Source organism: Embiotoca jacksoni, unplaced genomic scaffold, assembly GCF_022577435.1.
Source record: "Embiotoca jacksoni isolate LCO1_2020_lvr unplaced genomic scaffold, fEmbJac1.0.p SCAF_26, whole genome shotgun sequence".
In the NCBI taxonomy this organism is placed as follows: domain Eukaryota; kingdom Metazoa; phylum Chordata; class Actinopteri; family Embiotocidae; genus Embiotoca; species Embiotoca jacksoni.
Genome location: NW_027185377.1, coordinates 1,789,490 through 1,809,830, shown reverse-complemented (window position 1 = coordinate 1,809,830; position 20,341 = coordinate 1,789,490). Strand labels below are relative to the sequence as shown.

The 20,341-nt window shown below is 45.2% G+C and overlaps 2 protein-coding genes across 4 annotated transcripts; both read left to right on the top strand.

Moving 5' to 3' along the window:
* Positions 1-2,766: 2,766 nt before the first annotated feature.
* Positions 2,767-13,184, top strand: LOC138204641 (mitogen-activated protein kinase kinase kinase 14). Of its 2 annotated transcripts, XM_069160005.1 has the most exons (15): positions 2,767-2,856; positions 3,889-4,139; positions 4,446-4,521; positions 4,977-5,703; positions 5,988-6,122; positions 6,211-6,340; positions 6,433-6,561; positions 7,491-7,595; positions 8,570-8,733; positions 8,823-8,973; positions 9,222-9,758; positions 10,274-10,380; positions 10,469-10,589; positions 10,692-10,792; positions 10,873-11,132. In XM_069160005.1, exons 2-15 carry the CDS (start codon positions 3,893-3,895, stop codon positions 11,035-11,037), a joined length of 2,895 nt encoding a protein of 964 aa, XP_069016106.1. In that variant the 5' UTR covers positions 2,767-2,856; positions 3,889-3,892; the 3' UTR covers positions 11,038-11,132. The 2 variants fall into 2 exon arrangements, with proteins under 2 accessions (XP_069016106.1, XP_069016105.1); XM_069160004.1 differs by having other exon boundaries at positions 10,692-13,184.
* A 259-nt stretch (positions 13,185-13,443) lies between these two features.
* arf2b (ADP-ribosylation factor 2b) lies at positions 13,444-19,537 on the top strand. Of its 2 annotated transcripts, none has more exons than XM_069160007.1 (5): positions 13,444-13,544; positions 14,672-14,829; positions 15,431-15,541; positions 16,899-17,023; positions 17,393-19,537. In XM_069160007.1, the coding sequence occupies exons 2-5, from the start codon at positions 14,682-14,684 to the stop codon at positions 17,552-17,554; spliced, it is 546 nt and encodes a 181-aa protein (XP_069016108.1). In that variant the 5' UTR covers positions 13,444-13,544; positions 14,672-14,681; the 3' UTR covers positions 17,555-19,537. The 2 variants fall into 2 exon arrangements, with proteins under 2 accessions (XP_069016108.1, XP_069016107.1); XM_069160006.1 differs by lacking the exon at positions 13,444-13,544 and adding an exon at positions 13,632-13,816.
* The last annotated feature ends 804 nt before the right edge of the window (positions 19,538-20,341 follow it).

Sequence of the window (20,341 nt, the reverse complement as noted above, 5' to 3'; positions counted from 1 at the left end):
TTATTTCACCACGCGCCCTCTGCTGGCCACAAACAGACACGGCGGCTCCTCTGCTCGATTTTATAAAAACAAAAAAACACAATGGTGTCCAAACGAGGTCAGATGCTCCTCCTGTGTTCCCATTGTCGAGTCTCTCACGTCGCAGATGATCTTTAACAAAGACCCGCTGTCTTTGTAAGCCGACATAATAGACCTGATAATTATCGACAAGCTTTGTTTGCATCTGCAGAACGAGAGGAAATTCTTTTAAAATCAGGATTTAAACAGAAAAAAACAGTCAACAAATTCTCTTAATAAGATTGAAAAGATGAAACTGACCTGTCAGTGCTTCATTAAAATCCCCACTTCATATTTAAAGTAAATAAATCTATAAATAACTTTGAATATCTTAAACATACTGTTTAGTATTAACATACTTGTACATATTATTGAACTTCTTTAACACACCGTTCTGATTGTTTTCTTAAACGTAAAGATTGTTTTCCACATTTTTAATTTCTCTAAGTTTGTTTCATAATTTCATACCTTTTAACAGAAATACATTCTAGTTTTCTTGAGCATAAAACTTTAATTTTAAAAAGATTCGCTTGGTTTTTTTTTGTGAAACATCTGAAAAAGTTTTGAGGCTCATTTGTTCATTTCTTGACTCTTCTGCAGTTTTACATGCAATTCCTCAAATCTACACTAGCTGATGTCTGCAGTAATAATTCAGCAAATTATTGAACTTGTATTTAACCAGCATTGTTAGCTTTATATAAAAGTGCATCTTATTTTGATATTATTTGACATTATTATTATTATTGACATTCAGTTAAGTTAAAAAACTCAAGTTTAAAATAAAGTTGTGGAAATGCACAAACAGTGTATTTACACGTCTAAAAATAGAAATATGACAACAGTATCATCACTCACGTCGTAACACAAGTCGATTTTGTCCTTAAAAAAAAGGACATTTTTGCCAATACAGAAGCCACGCCCCCTAAAACTAAGCTAAGCTAACCATCAAAAAACTTAATCAGACTCAAAGAAGAATTCCTTTTAAACAGAGTCAGAATAGAAGAAGAATTGAAACACATGTTGGTTTAATTGTTTGATTCGCAGCTCTAACTCGCCCTCGTCAGCACTGATTGATTAAATCCATCAGTTTCCAGAAGTGTTGGAGGGCCAAAGAAGCTGAAACGACCTCGCTGAAGCTTTTCACTTCTATGTTTAGCAGAGAGGACCGAAGTGACAAAAAGCCTTTGACGTGAGAGCAAACTTTCTGCGCCGCCTCACGATTGGTCGGCCGTTGATCCCATTCAGATGTTGCCAGGGAGAGGGACCCTCCACCCAAATCACACGCATAGCACACATACACACACATTACACACTCTCCCTCCCTCTGCTGGTATTCTGTTAAATCCCACAGGAATGTTTAGAGTCCAGTTGTCGCTGCAGAAGAAGCTGAGCGGGAGGATTTGAGCCCGTCACCTCATTTCAAAAACAAAAACAAAAAAGTTAGCAGATGTCGCTAGCTGATTTTTTTTCTATTTTTATAAATCTACAACACTATATATATATTTATCAACTAAATTCGGCGTTGGAAGACGACTTCCTCGCTCATATTAGGCACATATTCACTCGGTTTAGTTTTTAATTATCGAAACATACAATGTCCAAAATATACACTAAAATAAACAAAAATATCAACTTTTGTTTTTGCTCCCATTTTTCTTGAAGTAATAAATCGAAAACTTGTTTTTTATGCAAACAGAAGGTTTATTTCTAAAATTTTGTTTACTAATTTGTTAAAATCAACATTATTGAGAACACCTCTGATAAGAAAACTGACTGCACCACACGCCTATCGATCAAACAAGCCACGCCCCCAAACACACCGCTTTTTGAGCCCTAATATCGAATTAATGACGGGATTATTTTCAGAAAACTAATAAGAAGGAGTGACTTTAGCTAACAACACCGAGATAACTGATGGACACATTTTATTCACTTTGGATTTGATGAGAGAAGTTGAATGGGAGTCTATGGAGCCGGAGGCTTTTTGGAGCCGACCTCTAGTGGCACTCGCTGGTATTGCAGAAGCTGCGTCCTCTTTTATACAGTCTATGGTTTCAGTGCAAAAAGCCATCATGGATTTCTTTTAGGTAATTCATAACATGAGCGTTTTGTTACCGCTGTCTTCTTATTATATCACAACCAAGTGCAACAAGTGTACTTTTACATGGAAATTTGCACATGTGTGAACAAGGAGAGCAATTGAAGAAATTAAAAACTTTTTTTACAATTTTATATTTTTGCCAGTTCAAAGTAAAAAAAAGTTTTTAAACAATTTTTTTCAAATAAAATTGTGAATTAGATGATCGTTATTAAGTAATTTATACTTTTAAATTAAATAATACAAGTATCTTATTCACTTTAAGGCATTAAACTCGATTGTGTTGTATTTATAGGAGAAGTTATGATTGAAAAAGAAGAAATGGGCCCAAGTAGACAGGCGGTGACTCCAGAAGGAGGTAAAGTAAAAGGGAATAACTTTTCTTCCAGCAACAACAGATGAGAGCCAAAGTTCACTGAGGGCATCGACTGCACCCATCGGAGAGTCTGGAGGCTGCTGAGGGAGGGGTGGAGGTGGAGGGGAGGGGGTGGACGGCGTGGGAGTCCTCATAACTCACTGACAGGGTGGACCAATCAGCAGGGGGTGGGTGGGCGGGTGGGGGGCAGTAAAAGCCGGCAGGTTACACTTGGAAACTAATACACTCGTGAAACAGTGAGGGACGGACGGACAGACGGACGGAGAGAAGACACGTCTCCTGGATCACCGGATTTCACCTGAGACCAGCTCCTCGTACCGCTCAGGTAACCGCTGGGTCCACTTTACTTTTCTGGAGTCAGGAGGGAGGTGGACACACACACACACACACACACACACACACACACACACACACACACACACACACACACACACACACACACACACACACACACACACACAGAGTATTGGCTGTCAACATGGCGAGCTGTGAGGCAGAGGGACTCTGACAGCTGGAGGCCGGTGGAAGGCATGCAGGTCGCCGCTCAGCGTGCTCCGTCTCCCGGGTGCTATTTATACTCACCGTGCAGGACTCCTGCTGGTGTCTGTTCATTCACGCCCCGCCGACGCAAATGCCACCACATTCAAGTCACCACAGATCACCAATCTGTTGTTCCTGCTACGCCTGATGGACGTTTTTTTTTTTTTTGCTGTGTTTTAGAGGTAAGATGAACCCGTTTTTACCTGAACGTGAGATAATAGCAGGGATTATTTGGAGGAAAGAATTGGACCCTGCAGGAATTCCTCCAACTAAAATATGTTCAGATAGTTGAAGGTGTGGTGCATCCCTGCATTTTAAACCACCGAGTTACTAGAACTCAAAAGAATTAAGGCAAACTGGTGACTTTAAAAGTTTTAAGTTGATGAACTTAAAAGTCAGCAGTTGTCAGAACTTAAATATTTTGATTCCATTCTGCATGTACGCTGTGATTACTGTTAAATTAAATGTTTTTATCAGGTGTACTTAAATATTTTCAGTTACTTGGACCTAAAGTTTTCATTCATCTCTTTCTTTAAAAAAATAAAGTACACAAACGCTTTCTTTTATGTTAACTCAACTCAACATTTATAATTACACATAAGTGAAAGTTCAGTGAAAATATGAACTATATTGTCTCATGATGTCACGCCACATAAATGTCCTTAAAATATTGACAGAACAGACAAAACTGAGTCTCCATTTTACTTTTGGCCTCGAAAATCTGTGACCTTTTAAATCTGACTTTTTAGGTGTTAAATCTATTGATAAATTATTATGACTGATTAGCGTCCTTTCTTCTGTTCCTCTCCTCCTACAGCGACATGGCCATACCCAGGATGTTCAACTCCAACACGCCGTTCGTCATCGTCACCGGTGGATCCGAGCTCTCGTTTCTGGGCAAAGAGGAGGACGGCCGGGGCTGTGAGGAGGAGGAGGAGGAGGACTCGCTGCTGGTCCAGGCCATCGCCCCCCATCTGAGCCGGGTGCTGCAGCGCGGCACTGCCAAGTACGTGGTCACCGAGGAAGACGAGGAGGATCCCTGCGTCTCCATCGTGGCGCAGGCTGAGAGTAAGACGGGAACCATCTGAAGGCACGATGGAGTTATTCAGGGGACGTTGTTAAAGTCCCGTTTGTTGTTTTTATCAGTTGTTTGTTGTCAGGAGAATCGTTCCTGCAGGTGAACTACAGATGGAAGAGTTCACGAGATCTAAAGGACAATACAGCTTCTTTTATTTCTAGATCAGCACCTGTTTTCATGAATTGAATGCGCTGATCTGATTTTAAGGATAAAAGAAAATGCGGTCAAATTCCTTATTTGGGTAATAATACAAGTGGATAAATGTACTAATGTGACCAACTCTTTCTCCGTCCCAGGAGAAGACTTCCAGGAGTTCAGCCCGAGCAGCACTCGGAGTCCCTTCTCTCGATCTCAGCTCCTCCACAAACACCGGTGAACACACACCACGAGCAGCACACACTCCCAGCTGGGGGTCCAAATACACTACAGGGCCAGACGGCTGCCGGTGTCGTGTAGTACACACACCTGCCCACTAGAGGGAAGCGTTTCGGCGTCACATGCTTTGAGGAAAAGAAACCATGTGGCAAGTTTAGAAAAAAAAATCCTCCAGAATGCAGTTTGACATTGTTTTGCTGAAATCATCAAGACCTTCCAAAACATGTGTCACGTGCACTAATGCATTCCTATACACTCAGTGCAGGCTTTTTAACTGAGCGCTGATAACCAGCTGGTTGGTCCCTCTCCTCTGTAGCCCAGAGGGCGCCGAGTCCATGATATCCCCCCCAACAAAATCTCCAATTTAGATTTGTCATATGTTTATATATCAAAGCAGGGATTCGTCTTTCTGTACGAGAGAATAAAAGCGACACATTTCCTCTCATTCGCAGATTTCTCCTCAAAGACGCGTCCGTCCCGAGTGACACGGAGGACGAGGACTTCGATGAAGCCGCCAAACTCCCGTTCTTCCACCTCCAGAGGAAGCAGCGCAGGAAAACCAGAAGCAGGCCGAGCCGGGAGGAAGGCGAGGAGCGTCCGATCATCCGAGGCTTGTGGGTGCAGGAGATCGACTGGCTGAAGTCGTCGGACAGAGACGCCGCGTCGGCCGCCGACATCATCCCGCCTCCTCCTCAGTTCACCGACGGGTGCGACGGTGTCGGGAGGTCGGAGGAGGCGTCGCCGTCGGACGACCGGCGCACGTCCACGGATACGGACACGGAGGACGGAGGAGGCTCCGACTGTCCCTCCGTCTTCACTCACGAGAGCGAGTCGGACTCGTCTCTCTGCGTCGAGGCCGACCGGCAGGAAGCGCATCGGCGTGGAGTCGAAGCCGGCGCGTCCGACTCGACCTTCGACCTCATGCACGTGTCTGGATTTAACTCCTCCCCCCTTGCAGAGTGGGAGTCCGACTCCGCGGGGCGCGTGCAAAGCCCGCTGGGACTTTCAGACTCGTTCGAGTTCGACGAATCGAGCGACGAAGTTTTCGACGAACTGAGCGGGAAAGTAACGCAAATACCGAAGATGTGCGTTTCAGCCGTCTTCAGAGATTTAATGAAACGGATTCTGAACGACTGGAAGATCACGAAGCCGGCCAACGAAGGACTCCTGTTTCATCACGTAAGACGTTTACGTCCAAACTTGTACGCGTCCACAAAGTTTCTTGTGGTCAAAATATTTTCACTTTTAGCTCCGAATAATTAAAAAAATACCGGATCCTACATTTCCCATGATGCAACCCGTAGCTTCCAATGAAAGTAGTGGAGTTAAACGCTACAATTTTTCCAGTTAAAAGTTAGTGGAGGTTTAAGTATTTAGTACAATTTGTGTGGATTATTTTATAGATTTTTTTGTCCACTTGGTTTTCCCCCTCACTTAGTTTTTTTATTTTCTGTCTCCTGCAGCGCCTGCAGCCGAGCGGCTCTCGGTACCGGGAGGGAGAAGAGTACCGCGTCCTCCATCACATCCAGAACGGCTCGTACGGCGACGTGTTCTGCGTTCGGGACAAAAGCACCGGCTTCAAATGTGCCGCCAAGAGGGTGAGCCCAGAAACGACGAGTCGTTAAATAACACGCAGACGCAGATTTAAGTGTTTGTTTTTTTTACGTCGTTGTCGACTCTTCTCAGATTCCTCTGAGTCACTTCAGCAGCGAGGAGGTGAGCACGTGGAGCGCCCTCAACTCCCCTCGAGTCGTGGAGCTCTTCGGGGCCGTGAGGGAGGGGCTGAACATCGTGCTCTTCATGGACCTGAAGCCAGGTAAATCCATTTTTATTCATTTTTTTATTAATCGCATACCTGTGCTGTATGAAAATAAAACGGTCTGGGTTGACTTCTCCAAACCTCCCCAGCCTGTCTGGCCCAGCTTCTGAAGGAGATGAGCTGCCTGCCTGAAGATTTGGCCCTGCACTACCTTCACCAGTCACTGGGGGCGCTGGAGCACCTGCACCACAGAAAGGTGCTTCACCTGGATGTCAAAGGTGTGTTCTGGTTTTCAGATGACATGTTGGCTCTGTGCTCCTGCCGGATGTTTCAGGGTCATCATGCTTCCAGCTGTCTTTCACTTAAAGCTGCACTCATCAATGTTTCTCTATTAATAACAAATCTGCGTTTTACTTTGGTAAAAGTACTAAGAGGACACTTTAAAAATAGTCTCACTCATGCATCAATGCCAAAACAGCATTTTATTGTGCTTAAAATACTAATGATTTGTTTGATTACGGATGAATCTGCTGATTATTTTCTCCTTTATTCGGTCAAATGTTTCACAGATTCTTAAAATAATGAGAAATTTCTCACTCAACACTCATTTTGTCCTGTAAATAGTCGAAATAAACATAATTAAAATGAACAGGAAAGAAAGACCCAAACTGTCAAATGTTTACATATAAACAACAACATATAATGCATTGAAAATATTACAGTAAAATGTTGTTTAGTTTTTTCTGAATAGTGAACGCTATCTTTTGATCCATTTTAATACACTTTCCCATCAATATATAACATACTTTATGTTATTGATTTTCAAAGCAAGACTTTTACTAGAACTACACAACAGTATTTTAAGTAGTTAAAGTTATTCGGCGTGTTTAGGTGGAGCTCAGCTATGTGAATAAATGTTACTAAACGATCGTAGATCGATTGCTCGGTTTGCCGTCAGCTAAATGTGCCCGGTGATGAGATTTAATCCTGTAACTGACACCTCACCCCTAAACCCCGTTTAATCCCTGCTGAGAGGATTGAGCAGCAGGGGGGCTCGCCAAATGTTCGGCCCCTCCAATCAGCTCATTTCTAGCTGACACATGACGTCACTCTGGCGCCATGTGTCAGCTTCCTGCTTCTCACTCAACTGTTTCATGATGAGCGAACAAGCCGTCTCACCTGATCCCACGTCTTGGTTTTATTGCAGTTGACAATGTGCTGCTGTCTGCAGACTGCAGAGACGCGTTCCTCTGCGACTTCGGTCTCTCAGAGACGCTGGACGACAGCGGGCGGAGCGCCGAGGCGTTCAGGGGTGAGTCCGGGGCCAAGGGGTGAGTCCGGGCTCAGGGGTGAGTCCGGGCTCAGGGGTGAGTCCGGGGTCAAGGGTGAGTCCGGGCTCAGGGGTGAGTCCGGGGTCAAGGGTGAGTCCGGGGCCAAGGGGTGAGTCCGGGCTCAGGGGTGAGTCCGGGGTCAAGGGGTGAGTCCGGGGTCAAGGGTGAGTCCGGGGCCAAGGGGTGAGTCCGGGGTGAGTCCGGGCTCAGGGGTGAGTCCGGGGTCAAGGGGTGAGTCCGGGGTCAAGGGTGAGTCCGGGCTCAGGGGTGAGTCCTGGTGAGTCTGCAGTGAAACGGGGGCTCAGTTTGAATTCATTTCACATTTTTTTAAACCAGATAAATAAATAAAAATTGCAAAGAAAAAGTGACAAATCAGAGTTTATTTACCTTTTTTAAAAATCGACAATTAAAATTCCCTTTTTGCGATTACAAGCTATAATTAAAACAGTTTATTTGTCTGTGATCATTTGAATTATATTACTTGTTTTTATGTTAACAAAGTTCAGGGGAACGCAAACAGAAAGTCCTGAAGTCATTTTGACACCAGATGTTCCTTCACCTCTGGAAACTGTGACGTCTTGGTGTCCCCTTGAGAAGTTATTTTGACTCCAAAACTAAAAACCCTGTTTACAAAATAGTTGGGACGCTTTGTAAAATGTAAATAAAAACAGAATGCAATGATTTGCAAATCATGTCAACACATTTAATACAAAAAGACCAAAGACAACACATCAAGTGTTGAAATGGAGAGCTTCTTTCTTTCTTTCTTTCTTTCTTCCTTTCTTTCTTTCTTTCTTTCTTTCTTTCTCATGTATTCATGTGCTGTTCTAAGTAAACAAACACAAGTCATGGCAACGGGAGCACGATCACGTGCAGAATTATTCAGCAGGACGAACGACTGGTTAAGAAAAGAGATGGAGGTTTAATTATTGAACTGAGCCATTTGTGTTTGTAGGAGCCGCCCTCCCCGGCACGGAGACCCACATGGCCCCCGAGGTGGCCCGAGGAGATCGGCTTTGTGCCAAGGCGGACGTGTGGAGCAGCTGCTGCATGCTGCTGCACATGCTGAATGGATGGCAGCCGTGGATCCGTTACTACTCCCATCCGCTGTGTCTGCAGGTGCGAGTCTCCTCCTCACAGGTTGGGACGGGACGGGACCGGACGACTCGGAGGTATTCTAACTCCGTATCTGATCGTCTGTTGTTCAGATTGTGAATGAGCCTCCGCCTCTGTGGGAGGTGCCGTCCAACTGCAACAACTTCACGGCCAAAGTGTTCAGAGCCGGACTCCAGAAGGACTCCGACAGACGAGCGTCGGCCAAGGAGCTCCGGAGGAAAACCACGCAGGCCCTCAGAGCAGGTCGACGCAACACGAGTGGAAAACAATCATAATAATAACAAACAAAGTCACTTTTTTTTTAGCGTCATCCTCACAGCAGATGAAGAAACTATAAGATGCAGAGGATCAGTAAGAATTTATATTGGGCCGGCTACCATAACCAAGAAATTAGTTTTAGAGGTGGGACAGATACAAAAAGTTCTGTTTGACCCAGTTACAGGTACCGCGAGTATATTATGACATTTCTATCTTCATCATCTTCTCCCCAGTCGGAGGTCTGAGTCCTCGGTCCGTCCAAACCGCCTGTGAGAAGCTGTGTCCCGGTCGGGTCCAGGATGAAGACGTCCCCTCCTCTTCGTCCCCCGAGACCCCGAACGAACCCACGATGCACTGGGTGAGCCCCTGGAGGACCACGGCGATGGACGAGGACGACCGGGCGGGTGCCGACTCGGACCGGGGCTTCGAAGTGGAGACGGAGTCCTCAACCAGGAAACGGGACTCTGAGCCGAAGTCTCTGCGGGACGATTACGTCACAGACGAAAAGGACTGGGAGTCGGACTCAGAGGTGGACATCTACATGGGGGAGGACGAGTACATCCGGGAGAAGTGGCTGAAGACTGACAGGGACTACGAGGGGGACTGGGAGGAGGAGGAGGAGGAAGAAGAGAAGGAGGAAGAGTGGGACTCCTCCGTGTGCTCAGAGTACCTTCGTGCTCTCAAAGGTCTTTTCCCGTTGCTGCAAAAAGGCCAACTGGCCGACGAGCCTTCGTGGGGATCAGAGGCCGAGCTGGAGTACCTGCGAGACGGTGAGTCACAACAACTCTTCATCGCCGAGGCGACACTTCACCGATTCACTGACTGGATACGAGACAGAAATCCTTCAGTGCGTTTTATTAAGATGCTTTGTTATTATTAGGATTAAGGTGTGTCTCAAATGTTTGAGATTTTTACTCTGTCACTTTTTTTTAAAGGATTTTTTTTTTTACATATTAAGACGTCTTGATAAAATATTCACGCCCACATTAACTTCTTAAGGGAAAGAAAAAATTGTTGTAATGTTCATAGCAGTTTCATTATTTCCCTCCTTTTGGATGGGAGGCAAAATACCTTCCAGTTGATCTGGATGGATGAAAACCTTCACAGACAATCAATCAATCAATCAATCAATCAATCAATCAATCAATCAATCAACCAATATTGTGAGTTGCATCGATGCTCCAGAGGTTTCACCACGTTATGAACTAATACAGTGATAGAAAACCAAGTGTGTCGTTTGTCTCTAGCAGAAACTCTTCATGTGTTTTTGTGTTTTCCCTCCCAGACGTAGTTCTGGGCGCCACCGTCCGGACCCCGTCCCCCGAACCTCGGGACGACCCCCCGTCCTGCTTCAGCTGCTCGGACGCGTCGCAGCTCGACGCCTCGGAGAAGGTGCGACGCAGACAGATAAAGACGTGCGTTTGTTCTGTTCATTTAAAATGACTCCTACAGAAGATCTTTTTTTCTCTCCGTGTTTCAGGACTCCGATCATTCGTCCGACGACCTCAGCTCCGGCGTCTTCTCCTCCTGCAACAGTGAGACGGATGGACGCCTGGAGTGGTCGGCGTCAGCCAATCAGACGTCCTCACGCTGCTTTGAGGGTAAAAACAAAACAAAAATAACCCGTCAGAAAATGTCTCTTATCTCTGGTGTGATGATTTTTTCTTTTTTTTTTTTTCTTTTGACACTCGTGCTTTTTACAGGCGTCGACATCTGGATCGAGAACGTCCAGGGCGAGTGTCTGAGGATCCGTGAACGCCGGCGGGTCAAAGTGGGCCACGTCGCCATAGGAATCAGCGACCAGGTACGAAACACGTCCAACCCGTTTTCAACGTTCGGGACGGTTTCTCGGGTGGGTTTCATCGTCCGCCGTCTGTCTCTCAGGTCTCGGGGAAAGCTTTTACTCTGGAGACCCTGGACAGGAAGACGGTGTCCTTCGAGCAGGAGATCAGGGAGTCGGGTCTGTGGCTGCGCTGCGTCCCGGCTCCCGACAGGTGTCAGCGCTGGAGGTGGAGGGTCCGAGACGGCAAGCTGGAGCTGCGAGAATGATGGCTTTTTTTTTCTGTTCTGTTTTTTTTATTGTTGTTTTTGCCCTAATTTTGTTGTTGTTGTCGGGGAAAAAAGGGAAAAGCCGCTAAGTTCAGAGGCTGAAGTTCATACACACTCAGCGGCCACTTTATTAGGAACCGCATACTCAGAAACGGACTTCCTCTGAAACAGCCTGCGTTCTGAGTCCTGAAGCTTTGTGAGCTGCTGCATCGTCCTGCTGGAAAAGAGCCTTTAGAAGATGACGGACGGAGGTGGTCAGCATCGATGCTCGGAGACGCTGTGGTCCAACTTCATGAGTGTGGAGTCATATTCACGGTCTCTTCATTAAAGAGGGACTTTGAGGAAGCGCTGGGACGCCTTCGCGCTTCTGAAACAGGAAGTCCATCAGCGTCGTGTCCGATCTTGCAGCTGCAGCGACTTGCGTTATCGTCCACTCCTCTGTTTACGCCAAACAAACCTCTAATTCCATCACGTGTGCATGAAAACTGTTGATTAAATGTGTGTGTTTGAGGTGAAGAGGCTTATTGTTTATCCTGTAGGAATAATCAGACGGAGATCAAGGGAATTCGTTTGTAATGACACCTAATGTGACTGAGAGTGAGTCGGGGGAGGGGTTAATCTGGGGGGCCGGATTAAACTCGGTCCCGTGGTTGTTGGTATTAAGGGGCCCAAAGTGTCCCAGGAAAACATTCCCCACACTAACATGGCAGCAGCAGCAGCAGCCTGGACTGTTGACACAAGGCAGGTCTGGCAAGGCAAGTGCTGATTCTGATCTGTCGACTCGGCAGAAACGGAGATCCATGCAGTCTGTCCGGTTTTAACGAGCCTGTGGCTGCTTGCTGCCTCAGATTCAGGAAGTGAAAACCCAACGAGTTTGTAGTCCGTCTGCCTCTAGTTCTTCGGTCTGAGCTGCTTTTCTGCTCAGAGCGGTGGTCTGAGTTATTATATCCTTCCTGTGAGCTCCCACAGGTCAAACTGTTACTGTAAGTGTGCCGGAGTACAAACTGAATGTAAAAGGTTTTGTTATGTAAATGATTATTTGTTGAGATTATTTTCCTTCATCAGTTAGTCAAAAAAAAAAAAAAAGAAGTGTTTTCCTTACATGCACCATTAACAAGGAAAAGACATCCAGTTCGCAGCACCTCTCTGAACCAGTCAGGAACCAAACAGGAACCAGTCAGGAACCATAAAAAAAATCAGGAACCAATCAGGAACCAGACAGGAACTAGAAAATCTCGCCACCTCGTGTATTTCAGGGTTTTTTTTCTACAAAAATCCTGCAGACCTTAATACTTGAACGTTACTGACATTTTATATCTTAATAAAAAAAAATGGCCTCTGAGGCAAAGCAGTTGCTCTCCTTCTGCTTCTTTTTCCCGCTCATCATCATCATCTTCATTTTTTTCATCAGTCCCTCACGGCAGCAGCAGTGAGTGACACGTCCTATTAAACCAACAGCAGGACTACAGACCTGCAGCACACTGATAAAGACAGACAGGCCTGAAAGAAAAATCATGTGACTGTTCCTCACGTGAATCAATGTTTCACATGTGACCGTACGCCGGGTTTCATACGTGAAATTATTGTGAATTGATTTGAGTTTCTTGTGGTCATTTTGTGTCTCTGTGGTGGCTTTAGTAACTTAGGTTATTTTGCATATCTTTGAGTTTCTTTGCATTCATTTTTTTCAACTCATTTAGGCTGTTTTATATCCTTTTGCAATTTTGTTTGTCTTTGTGCTCTTTTTGTGTCTCTGTGGTTCTTTGGATCACTTCATGATCATGTGTTTTTTTTTTATTATGTGTCTTTGTAGTTATTTTTTGACCTTTTGTGGTTGTGATTGTTTGTCTCATGGTCATTTTGTGACTAATGATATCTGTGTCACGTCATGGTCATGTTTTGACTCTGTGGTTGTTTTCTATCCACTATTTGTGTCTCTGTAAACATGATGCCTCTATGAGTTTTTGTTTTAAGTCTCTTTTTATTTATTTAGTATCTCTGTGATTATTTTGTGCATTTTATCGAGGCTCTGTGACTTTCAGAGAACAAATATTAACTATTTAAATAAAGGTGTTTTCCTGCAGGGGCCTCCTGACCTGGGGCCCGGGGCCCAGCTGTGATAGGCCTGAGCAGGGACCTTTGTGACGGCCTGGGTGGGTCGCCGCCGGACATATAGAGACGTGAGGCGGTATCAGCAGAGACAACCCAGCCGGAGTCCAGTCATCCCGCCGTGTTGTCCACATCTCCGAGGGCCTGAAACTTGAATAAAATTGTGTGCGGCTCACTTCCTCGACATTTTGTACCCTGTGCGACGCCGGGATCTGCGGACGCTGATTGGACCGCGGCGGAGCGGAGGCGGGCCTTCGCCGCCGCCACGTCGCGCTGTGATTGGCTCCGGGTTGATAGTGGGACGCGCCCGCGCGCCGGTGTCTCCCTGGTTGCGCAAGACGCCATTTTGGAGTGACAGTGAAAGATAACGGAAAGATCGAGAAGCTGTCTTTCTAGAGGTACCGACCCGCTCCGACTCGGCTCCGTTTGTCCCGGAATGTCACACTGTGCGCGGCGGTTGTCGCTCCGTGCGAAGCGCCCGGTTTATGTCGGCGTTTGACATGACGTCACGGTGTTCTTGTCCGGACTGTGACGCGGCATTTAGCTCCGCGGCGGCTAGCTCGCTCCGCGGCGGCTCCGGTGGAGGGACAGGTCGGGCAGGAGCGAGCTGTCACCGCGGGGCTCTCAGCCGGACTCTCCCCTTCCGTTCTGCCGACCGTCTTCACAACACGTCGGTGTTCGACACGTTAATAATGTATCGCCGTGTTTTTGTTGTTGTTTTTTTTGTTGTTGTTTTTTTGTCAACTTTAAAAATTGACGTCTTCGTGAACGGTGCTAGCTCCTGCTAGCTAACGTGAGCTAGTGAAGCTAACTAGCTTAGCCGCAGCATCCGCCCTTCAGCGGAGCTAACAGCTAACAGCTAACAGCGAGCCGCGTCGACCGGCGGAGCTTCCGGTCACCGACCCGGTCACTCCGTGTTTCCTCTCTTTAACTTCGAGTCGGCTGGACGGTCGGCCTTTTCCCTTTGTTGTCTTGTTTTCGCGGAGGTCGAGGTGTTGTTGGCGTCTCGTGACGGATCCTCGTCCAGAACAGGATCCGACCAGCTGGGCAGCAGCGGCGGCAGCAGGCCGCTCGGCTCGGCGGGTCCATCCGGGTTAGCTGCCCTCTGCGTGTACACACTGAAATCGAGTTGAGATATATATATTTATATTTACATATATATATGTGTATATATATACACACACACTGAGATTGTCGTGTAGAAGTTGATGCCGGAAGCTCATGGTGGATGTGGACGTGTTTTTTTGGGGACGCCGGCGGGTCAACGTGGAGCCACAAACCGAGAAACGTTGAACATTAGCTTCAGTGAACATCCCTCCTGTGTGCTCCATGTTCCGCTGTCATCCACCTGTTCTCACCATCTAGTCAACAGTTCATGACATAATTCATTTCTGTTGTATTCTTGATGATCCACTTCCTCCTCCCCCTCCTCCCCCCTCCTCCCCCCTCTTGGCGTATAACTCCACTGAAACTAAAAACGTAAGTGACTCTTCCTAACCCCGTTTCCTCTCTCTGCTCCTGACAGCTTCGTCACCATGGGGAATGTATTCACAAACTTATTCAAGGGCCTGTTCGGCAAAAAAGAGATGAGGATTCTCATGGTCGGGCTCGATGCTGCTGGAAAAACAACCATCCTTTATAAACTGAAGCTCGGAGAGATAGTCACCACCATTCCCACCATTGGTATGGATTCAGATCAAACTTCCTGACATCACAGGTGTATTTATTTTAGGACATGTCGGGGTGCCCGTTTTAAATGTTTTAATGTTATTTGATACAGATATTTTTTATGGTACAGAAACCCAAACTTTACTTTTTGTAAAGCCCTGACTGTTGTTTTAATGTTCTTTAAAGCTCCTTTTCTTTGATTTGACAAAATCATTAAATGTCAAATGTTTTCCATACACGAAAAACTGCCTGATTATAATACTGTATAAAAATGTTGATTTAAATCAGGAACTGTGGCCTCAGAAAATAAGTACATTGGTTTAGGAATCAAACAACCTTTTAGTCCTTGATGTACTTGTTATCGACCACATTTTTGTTGTCTGAAACACAACGAACGAGAGCTTCAATTCAACTTGAATTCAGCTTCATTTTTAAATTATAAAACCATTTGCCGGCACAGATTGTTGGATATTAAAGCTTTTTACTAAATGTGCAGCAGGTTGAGTCTCAAACACCCAAAACTTGAATTGCACACAGCTCTTTTTTTTTTTTTTTTTACTTTATATTTTTCTGTGCCGGTCGGTGACTCATCCGCTCTTCTCCTCCACCTCTCCAGGTTTTAACGTTGAAACTGTAGAATACAAGAACATCAGCTTCACAGTGTGGGACGTGGGCGGTCAGGACAAAATCCGGCCGCTGTGGCGCCACTACTTCCAGAACACTCAAGGTGAGGGGAGACTTTTTTATCTCTGCTGGCACTCGCTGGTGTCGGTGAACATTGCCGCCCATAGGTGGCCTCCTCGGTGCATAAAAGATGATCTTAAAGCGAAGCGAACCAATGACTCATGCGCCATTGTTCAATCCTCAAAGGGCTTATTGTGTGGCATCCTCTACTACTATTTCCTTGACGTGTAAATCATCACAAAATGTAAAGGCTGATGTTTTTCCACGTGTCGTGTTGAGCTGCTGGCAGTTTTGAAAACTGAGCTTGTGTGGTTTTTTTTGGTTTTTTTTTACTTGTCTGCAGAAACATTTTGTGATTTCAGTGAAGTTTTTATTTGTGGGTTCGAGCTGCTCCTCTGCATGCATCGGGCCAACATCGCCGTCCACATACTGAGCACCCGAGTGTGAAATTGAATGTATGAATTCTTGCGGTAGTGATGAACGATACAGCCGCATCTTATCGTCACGGGAACCGAGAGGATTCCTCAAACATCATGTTTCTACCTCCAGAATATATCAGTATATCAGTATTTTCCTCGGCGTGTAGAGAAGTTGCTGCTCAGTCAAACATTTTCTTATTTATCGATAAGTGAAGTTGACAGAAACATTTTTACGTTTTCGGTCACTTTTCGAGCCTAAATGTGAAATATTTGCTGCATTTTCTTTGTCGTGTATGAACAGTAAACTGAAGACATCAGTGAGAAATCGTTTCATTTGTGGTGGGTTTTCTTTTAATCCTCATCATTTAACTGATGCTGCTGCAGAAATATCCTCGTTTGCCCGTTCAGTGGAGCTGCAGGGAGGATGAAACCGTTTCCAAACATCCTGTGGTGTCTTCAGGTCTCATCAGGACCGTAATCACACCTGCTCAAATATTAACACGAAGCAGAAAACGCAAGATTTCAAAGCAGGTTTTCATCCATTAACAACTTTTAAAACTTGAAAGTGTTGAAATGCAGCTTTTTACATAATTAATTTTGAGTCCCAAAATGACTTGGCAACATTAAGTAATAAATTCTTCTGCACTTGAATTCATGAGTTTGCTGTTAGTCAGCCTTTTAGTTTGGAAAATGTTCACACTCAACAGCCCTGCAGCTGCCAAGTAACACATTTTATTTTAGACTTCCTGTCTTCTCCACTTGAATGCAGTGAGTGATATTAGACTCTTTTTTCTTTTCTTTTTTAGAGACATTTAGCTGTTTTGAGGTTATAAACTGAGATTATTAAATGCAGGATTAAATTTTAGTGGAAGAAAATCAGAGCTTTAAACCGGGGAGAGAAGAACAAGATGTGAAATTAGATAACCGACAACACGACGCTGCGGTCGCGGTGTCCTGACTGGTCTGAACGGTGTTTTTCAGGGCTCATCTTTGTGGTGGACAGCAACGACAGGGAGCGAGTGAACGAGGCGAGGGAGGAGTTGTCCAGAATGCTCGCCGAGGACGAACTCAGAGACGCCGTGCTGCTCGTTTTTGCAAATAAACAGGTGAGGTCACTTTTCTGCTTCCTGGAAGCGTCTCGAAATGTAATTTAAACTTTTAAAAAAAAGTGAGATTCAGGATATTTCTGGTCTGAAACTGCGACGCGCACTCGAATACGGGAAGAGGTTTCTGCGTTTGTAACCTGTCAAACTTCAAAAGGTTATTCGTACATCAGAGCTTTACATCAGAGTCGAGTAAATATAAACTTTCTGTAATCTGCTCCTGAGAACGTGAAACGTCTTCGCAGATGAAACCAGAGTGATCGATCGGGAGAATAAAGATGAGAGTTCAGCCGGAGTTCGTTGTGAGATATAAATAGACAGTCGCTAAATTTAAAAATGACACTTGCCTTTTCTTCTTCCTCCTCCTCCCAGGATCTCCCCAACGCCATGAACGCTGCCGAGATCACAGACAAGCTGGGGCTGCACGCCCTGCGCCAGCGCAGCTGGTACATCCAGGCCACCTGCGCCACCAGCGGGGACGGCCTGTACGAGGGCCTGGACTGGCTCTCCAACCAGCTCAAGAACCAGAAATGATCCATTCCACCAGTTTTTTGATTTTTTTGTTTTGTTTTTTTGTTTGTTGTTTATTTTCTCTGTTTCAACACAGCGGCAGCACCGGATCCAAGCCCCCCCCCCACCCCCATCCTCTTCTTCCTCTTCCTCCTCCTCCTCCCCTCCCATCTCACCCCGATCTGCCCCGACTCTTTCTTTCAAGAACTTCCTCCATTCCCTCCTCCCGCTCTCTGCCCTCCTCCTCCACCCTCGTCAGTGCTCTCGGGGCTGTAGCCTGTGCTGCTTGTGTGTGCGTTGGGTGTGTGTGTGTGTGTGTGTGTGTGTGTGTGTGTTCAGCGAGTGTGTGTGTGTGTGTGTGTGTGTGGGTGGGTGTGAAGGCGTCTCTGCGTATGCTGGCTGGGATTGGGTGTGACCCTGGCGTGCCTTTTACACACCTCCTGTGGAATCAGCAGTCCGGTTTATCAAGCCCCCTCTCTCCATCCACCAAACTCAGCCTCCAAACCCACTCGGCATCCCCCCGCCTCCCCATCACCCCTCCACTCTCAGTCTTGCACGGCCCCCCCACCCTTCTCCCTCCCCCACCCTTACTCTCCAGAGGAAGCATGGTTTTCATAGGGCAAAGAAAGAGCAAGGGTGCAAGCTCTCGTCCCTCCTCCCCCCCCCGTAGCGTATATCTATGTTAACTAGAACCGTTCAACCTGCGTAGACTGAATGCTAGATGTTCATTTACCCCCCACCCTCCCTTTTTTTTTTTTTTTTTTTTTTAATTTAGAAAAACCTCCAGACCCACCTGTAAGAGATTCAGTAAATTGCATCTTAACCTGTATCAGGTTGAAGCAAATGAAAAAACAGAAAAAGTTGTAAAAAAGAAAAAGAAAAAAAAAAGGAAAACACGCCCATCCTCGATCGTTCTGGTGTCATTTGAAAATCATGCTGTTTGTTTTATTATTATTATATTGGAGTATAACAGGTTATTCTTAGCAATGGTTCTCCAGTGAACACTACCTTTTCTCTCCCTCACCCCACCCCCCTCCCCACCACGAAGCGAGACCGTGAAGCACAAGGCAAAACCAAACAATCTCCCAAAAACTTAAATTCGACTTTAAAAATAAAAAAGAGAATCTGCAGATGTATGCAACTCTTTGTCTCTTCAGATCTTTTTTTTTTTTTTTCGGTAGCTGGCGTTTATTTAAAAAAAAAAAAAAAATTGAAATCTTTTTTTGTTTTTTTTGAGAGGTGACCTTCGGTGTAACGAATCATCCTGACAGTTCCTACTTCATGTCAAGATACAAAAAGGTGTTGGACGAACCGGTTACCTGAGACAGGTGTCCCGATACATTCACAAGCTTCACATGTTTATTCCTTTACCAGATGTTACATGTGTTGTTCTTTTTCCTTTTTTTTTCCTGTGACTAGTTTTAGGATTTCTATTTGTATAATGACTGCAGAACCAAATGCATTTGAGCAGTATGACAAATCCTGTACGTGGAAGTAGTGACGAGTAACGTCCGAGGGCCTCGGCTGATTTTGACGAGTTTTTTTTTTTTCTCTCATACCAACGGTTGGCTAGTTTTACTTTGAAATCCGAAAGCATCCAGCTGTCTAATTCTCCTGGTTGGGATGAAGGATTGGCACCAAAAAACAAAACAAAACAAAAAAAAAAACGAAATGAAGGCTCTTTAACTGTGAACGGTCCGGACGTGACGAGAGGAGACCCGGAGTCGGGGGCGTCTCGGTGTTTTACAGGCGACGGCTTCTCGTTTTAGCGCCGAAACACGGCACTCCTGTCGGCGGCGAGCTGGAAGGACTCGGCGGTAGACCTGTTGAGGGGAAACGGGGTGCGCGGTTACCTGGTCGTGAGATTCAGCAGGCGTCCTCGGTGTCGAACCACGGGGGGGTTCAGCTGGCACTTCTGTCAAGAATGATTGTAAATCTGTACGTTCCCCTGTAAACTGTTTCTGTGGGGATTTCCTGAACACATTAATAAACATGATTTGATCCAAACAGCCGACGGACTTTTCTTCCATTTAAGAGACTCGGAGGTCCGTCGGGTCCGTCGGGTCCCGTCTCCGTCCGGCCAACACTGATGTCACAATATCTCCATTATGGTTTTCCAGTCAGGTAGAGCTGAAATTATTTGTTGATTAGTCCATTAAAACCAATAAAGTGACAACATTGGTGCCATTTTACAAGAGGAAACAGTCAAATTATTAGGTACACCCATCAAAATCAAATGCAGTCTATTAAAACAGTCATTTATGAAGATTATCAATCAATCAGACTTTATTTGTAGAAACTTTTCATACAAATGGCATGTAACACACACACACACACACACACACTTAACGCAATACATAAGTTCATTATAACACAAGCTTGGTAAAAAAAAAAAAAAAGTAGAACTCTGGAAACTCAATCTGTCACTCAGGAAACACCAGAAGTAGGAAGAATGAAATAAATTAAAATAAAGTCGTCTAATAAAACCAACTAAATTGCACAAATAAATAGTCAAATATATCAATAAAATGTACTCAAAAGTTAAATAAAATATTTTAATAAACAGCTATACAAATAAAAATGTAAATATATTACGGAAATATATATATACATATATATATATATAAAAACACTGAGTGTACTGTGAAGTGTATTTTCTTGCTCCCACAGTTTCCGTGTTAATTTGTAACTTGGACTGAGCTGCTGGTTAAACTTCACAGAAACATGTTCAGCTCAGAAAAACAAGCTTCTCACTGCTTTTCTGTCCAGATTCAACCTGCAGGGGGCGACGGAGAGCCGGTATGAAGTGAC

Bases quoted from the DNA above. Each gene is read 5' to 3' on its own strand.
- arf2b (XM_069160006.1), top strand. From the start codon at position 13,632: ATGTCGGCGTTTGACATGACGTCACGGTGTTCTTGTCCGGACTGTGAC. The intron at 14,830-15,430 runs GTATGGATTCAG...CCACCTCTCCAG, and splicing joins CACCACCATTCCCACCATTG to GTTTTAACGTTGAAACTGTA. The intron at 17,024-17,392 runs GTGAGGTCACTT...TCCTCCTCCCAG, and splicing joins TCGTTTTTGCAAATAAACAG to GATCTCCCCAACGCCATGAA.
- LOC138204641 (XM_069160004.1), top strand. From the start codon at position 3,893: ATGGCCATACCCAGGATGTTCAACTCCAACACGCCGTTCGTCATCGTC. The intron at 6,341-6,432 runs GTAAATCCATTT...AAACCTCCCCAG, and splicing joins CTTCATGGACCTGAAGCCAG to CCTGTCTGGCCCAGCTTCTG. The intron at 10,381-10,468 runs GTGCGACGCAGA...TCCGTGTTTCAG, and splicing joins AGCTCGACGCCTCGGAGAAG to GACTCCGATCATTCGTCCGA.